The 5,521-nt window shown below is 32.1% G+C and overlaps 1 protein-coding gene and 1 long non-coding RNA gene across 3 annotated transcripts in view; both read left to right on the top strand.

The window, feature by feature from the left end:
• LOC112904952 lies at window positions 1-845 on the top strand. The gene is made up of 2 exons (XR_003231465.1): window positions 1-78; window positions 178-845. It is a non-coding gene; the product is annotated as an uncharacterized LOC112904952 (long non-coding RNA).
• Window positions 846-1,017: 172 nt separating this feature from the next.
• The window catches only part of LOC108744361 (integrin beta-PS), a 25,159-nt gene continuing 20,655 nt past the window's right edge, over window positions 1,018-5,521 (top strand). For both annotated transcript variants that reach the window (XM_018480075.2, XM_018480074.2), the window contains exon 1: window positions 1,018-1,262. In XM_018480075.2, the coding sequence (XP_018335577.1) occupies window positions 1,260-1,262 (3 nt within the window). In that variant the 5' untranslated portion in view covers window positions 1,018-1,259. The remainder of the gene's footprint in view (window positions 1,263-5,521) is intronic.

The raw sequence follows: 5,521 nt of genomic DNA, 5'->3' as shown, positions 1-5,521 counted from the left end.
TTTTTACAGATTTCACAGTCAGAGATAATTTTCGCCACTCTACTAGCATCCCTTTAATTTGTCCTAACACAGTTTTTGGTAAATGTTGCTGAATAGTTTCAGTAATATTCAATTTTTATGCATACTTGGGACTTTTTACAAGGTATTTTGTAACAATAATTTGCATTATTTTCACAGTCACCAACGATGACGTTCCTTCTTCAGTTTTGACTTCGATCCATCCTTCTGCATGACGCTTCTGCAAAAATTACTTACCACAGCATTTCGTATGTACCATGTAAAGATTTTTATTATTAATTCTTTATTTTTAGGTGTACCATTCCTAGCAAAACCTATTATACGGGAGAGGGATTTTAGTTGGTAGGTCCTCCTGTGAGGGAATCCAACACTACCCAGTCGTACGGACGGCTGGGTGTCTTTCGAAGATTTCCCCTCTTCCACAAAAAAAAAAAAAAAAAAAAAACTAAACGATCTAATGACTTTTATTGCTGGTGTTCTCAGATGGGCGGAATAGCCATTTATTTCCACTACCCACTCGCTGGTATTAAGTAATTTGGAATTGTTTACAACCCCTTTTCTTCAATATTGTTTCAGTGTTCGGCATCAATTTCTATCTGAACACGTAAGTTGCTACAACTATTTTTTACCTTCATTATTAATTATCTTGTGTTCAAAATGTTAATTGTACATTATTGAAAGGTTTTAGTTAAAAATTGTTAAACTGTATTACTGTTTCTTCTGTTTTGTGGCCTTTTCTATTTCCTCAATTGTCTCTTCAAATTACATAAAATATTTTATTTTGTACAAGTGTATTTGTTAACATTCAATAAATTTTTTTTACTATTTCACTTATTATTACTTTTACACTTTAAAATTCCCAAATTCTTATGTTAAGGTGAAAAATGGACAAGTAACAATGTATTTCCTTTTTTACAAAAGAGACAATGTCTTTTCTTTTATAAAAAAGGAAAATACATTGTTTCTTATCCATTTTTCACTTTAACTTATACATTACGAAAAACAATAAGTAACTAACAAATTTAAAGTGCGCGCCTTTTTTATTTAGTATTGACTACACCTGCCGGAGGGCGCGCAAATCGGCGCATTTCGAGTTGACCATCTATTACCCTTTGTAGATCTATTATCTATGACATTGAATGAGTGGATAGTGGAAAGGTTGATTATGAGGTGTGCCTGGGAGGTTTATTTGTGTTAATTTTGCCTGTAATGTGTTGTTAATTATAGTAGAAATAGTTAAAATGGTACGTAATATCTTACTTTCATTATACCCATGTTTAATTACTAATAATTTCAACTTCATTAAATTATCTCTATAGAAAATGTTATGGTAAACAAAGGTTCATCACTGCAGTTATTTAAATTCCTGTGTAGTTAAATTTTTAGCTTTCGTCAGTGTATTCTACATAATTTCCTTAATTTCTATTATTTAGGTGATGAGAAAATAATTATTTTAAAAACATATTCTAACCCTAATTGTGTGGGTGAATGCGCACGCAAGTGTAGGCCAAATGAAAATATAATTAGGCCGATTAAATAAATCTCAGCAACTTTTGCTTTTAAAAGAAATCGATTAATATATTTGCTAACGATATCAGCAAATGATTTGTCTACTTCCGAATAAGCTCAAGAAAGTATGAATGAATCATCTGCCGACTTCTTCAAACTTACGATTAGTAGTTAAATTATGTCTAAANCGCCGGGATTCGTTTTCAGCAAGTAGATATCCACACAAGTGGACCTTGTTGGAGCATACGTAATCCTAAAATGTAGCATCGTGCTACAGATGGCGTTTACTGCGCCATTTGTAGTATTTTCTAAGATTTATTTAGTAATCGTCAGAAATGTAAAGTAGTGAATAATAAAAGTCGATGTAGCTAAAACTTTTAAAGAAAGGGTCGTTATGATAAACTAAGACGCAAGAATTGTCACGAATCTCATTTCTTTCGTAATAATCATTTAAAATTAGAGGCAATTTTGTTCCAGCCTCGGACGGAAAAATGGAAATTATTATTCCCTCATTATTAATACCCGTTAGTACTTACCTACTCACTACTATTTTAAATTGAAATTTGTTCTTGTAACGCTTCGTACAATAGCATGCGACTGCTACAGCACTAAAACCCCCGCGACCGAAGTTAATTCATTAAAACTTTTATCAACGTGAAATTTATTGTTTTAATTTGGCTTCCTACCCTTTTCATTATTAATAAAAGTTACTTATGTACCTGGGAGGAATAATGTCAGGTGGTTGCAACTTTCATTATTTGTTTTTCTCGCTCTAACGGATATTAACGAGAAAATGACGTAATACTCTCTTTAGAAGTCCTTATCGATGGCAAATCTCCTGCATGCAATTCCATAACTGCGTTAAAATAATTGTAACTACGTGCATATATACGTATCTATATAATCTTTATGAAGCTCGTTTTTATGTAAGTTCAATACAAGAAAATTGAAATCAAACACATGTATAATAATGTGCTAATATCACTAGTTTTAGCGAAAGTATAGGATTGTAATGAATATTTGTAACCCTTCCACTGATATCTACTAGGTACATTGTAAAATTATCTAAAAGTTAATGTCTAATTACAGGATAGAACTAACTAACGCGCTTACGTTCAACATACTGGGTATTACAGATTAATCGGAATTTTCAATTAAAAATCGCGAATATTTTATTATATACCATGGTTAGGACCAAAAAATTGTGATGTTTGAATAATTACTAGATTTTATCCACAGCTTTGTTTGCGTTGATGTCCTAAATACATGTCAAAAATCATCAACAATCAGGAAAAACTATTTTTTTTTATCCCTCAGGAACAGTATTTATTAAAGTGAAACTTCTTTACGCACAGTTGGGTAAGTTCGTTTCATGCGAGTTGCTATGTAACGAAATCATGCAACGGATGTCGTCCCCTCTACTCGGCCACGTAGTCGAGTTCGAAGCGGGGATCGCTTGAGCCGCGAGCGCGCTTCAACGCAACGTTTGTTACAGGCAACTCCGGCATGTATAGCGTAAAATTTAAATTCATAGTGTGCAAATAATACCATTAAACCAATTCCTTAATCCTTACCCCGGTATGTTTGTGTGTTTGAAGAGGTTTCACTTCAGTAGCGTGTTGTATAAGTACACGTTGTATTTTTTTTCGTATAAAATATACCTTCTGTCCTTGACAGTGTGTGTACAAGACTTCAATTGAATAGTTAAGGCGTGAAGTGGTAGAAAAGAAGCAAACAAAGAAACTCAAATTCGCATTTATAATATTAGTTAGGATTGTAACTATAATGGATTTCATTTATTACAACCTTGGTTATAGCGACCATTTTGCTACAGCGACATTAAATCTAAGTCTCTTGAATTTAAAGCATACTTTAGTACAAAATTCCTGTGGCTATAGATACTTCAGATGTAACGGCGAGTTCGGATATAGTGACTGTTTTTAATGAATCATTTGTAACAAATCCCTAAAAAATGCAGATATAGCGACTGGAGTCGACTGCCAATGTCACAAAGAGCAAATGTGATTTCCAGATGCAAATTTAACTGTTAAAAAAATTGAAAATGGAGAAAATTATACATACGTGTCTGTATCTCTTTACGTTTGCCTATTCGACTTCCGGATATAACGACGAAGTTACAGTTATACCCGAAGTCCACTGCAAATAAAATAAAAATGTCTTAAAATGAATCCCTTCATTCCTTATTCAAAATGTTACAAGCAATATCGCCGCATTACCTACATGGAGGTATCTGTGAATAACGCGGAAAACGGGGTAGCGATCATCGCCTCCCTAGATTTAATCTCCCTCCTCCGTACGTAAGGTAGCCAAACAATGTCGTGATTAAATTCCTACGATACGTTTTCACTTTAATTTTACTTTAATTTGCTTGTAAATATTTCACGTTTTTCAAAACGAACGCAAATTCCTTTGCCATCGCTGTTTCGTGAAGTTAAGGAATGATAAACTCTTCAACTAACACTAAACTATTTACCGACACCTACGTGACGAAAATATTGAAAACGTAGGCAAATTGGATAAACACGTTTTGCATTTAGCATAAAAGCAATCCATTCGAATTATATAACGAGCTACTAATAACTAAAACTTCATACAGTTTTTACTCAAGTAAATCACAAATTTATAAAATCTATTCTCTTTGTGATATTAGTTTTAATGTTTAATGTTTCAAACACCAATAAATGATATTGGAAACAATGATTTTATAAGATATTCATATTTCTTTATATTGTGTTTCTTAAAGGAATCTTTAAATCTGAAAAATTACTAAATTGGATGTTTCAATAATAGATAGTATAAATTAGAGATAGCAAACAAAATTTTGTAGTTCATCAACTCATAAATGAATAAAACAAAAATTATAACAATCAAAACCAAAAAATTTTTCAATATTCAAATAAAAATTATAATGGAGCTACATTCTGACAGTTCCAGCAGTCTCGAATATTACAAATAGGTACTTAATATTTACCCCAATTATTTTTAAACGAAAAAATCAATTAGTAACAAAATTAAGATAAGTAATAAGTCGTGAATTACAACAGAACTGTGCACAGCTGCAATGGACCGCAAAGTGTTAACAAAGTAAAAGAAATTGGAGCAATGGCGATGACTCAAGCGAGAGCTTAAGCACTTTGACAAACGTTCGAACTTTCTAGGAGAAAGGTATGCATTTCCAAACTTTCAACCCGATGACTCCAGGTAACTGCAACCAAGTTTTAGGAAGTTCAAAAACTGGATTTGTAGTTTCCAATTTACCAGTACAGTCTTTTATTTTCAATTTAAAACTAACAGCACACCAAAGAAAAATTATTTAGACGCAATTAATTGTGTTTTTGATTGATTTTTTCGGTGTCCAAAAATTATGGAAAAAATGGGGAACAAGTTTCTATTGTGTCTAAAGAATCACGTCGGAATCGTGTATTTCAGAACAAATATCACTAAATTAATGTAAAAAGTTAATACTGCAAAAAATCTTTTTGAGTTTTCAAACAACGAGAAAGCATTGCGTCAATAATTATTTTAATAATTAGTCAATTAACTAAGCACTTATCTTATAAAAATAGCATAACCAGCGGGTAGGATTTTGCATTTCCTTGTATGATTTTAAAAAGTTTTTAATCGTTTAGTTACCTTATGCCCATTTTTCGGCAATTTATTTTATTATTAGCATTTACGGAAACTTCGAATGCTTTAAGAGTTCATAACGATTAACTCTCGTGTAATTCCTAAGATACGAATATCCTTAAACTTTGCTGACGGCATTAATAAAGTTTTATAGAGAGAGAGACTGTTTGCTCAGAAAAAGTTTTTAGCCACTAAAAATCCGCTTTATAAGAGAGGGTCGTAAATATCTACTTATTTAAAACTGCCTTAAAAATCTGAACTTTGCTTTCATACAAAATTCTAATATTTACCGAGCAGCAAATTAACGTTCTAGATAAATTTACTAGTACAGGTACCCTGTGATGTA

Source organism: Agrilus planipennis, unplaced genomic scaffold (genome assembly GCF_000699045.2).
Source record: "Agrilus planipennis isolate EAB-ADULT unplaced genomic scaffold, Apla_2.0 scaffold17, whole genome shotgun sequence".
In the NCBI taxonomy this organism is placed as follows: Eukaryota; Metazoa; Arthropoda; class Insecta; order Coleoptera; family Buprestidae; genus Agrilus; species Agrilus planipennis.
This window is presented reverse-complemented; position numbering and strand designations above follow the sequence as displayed.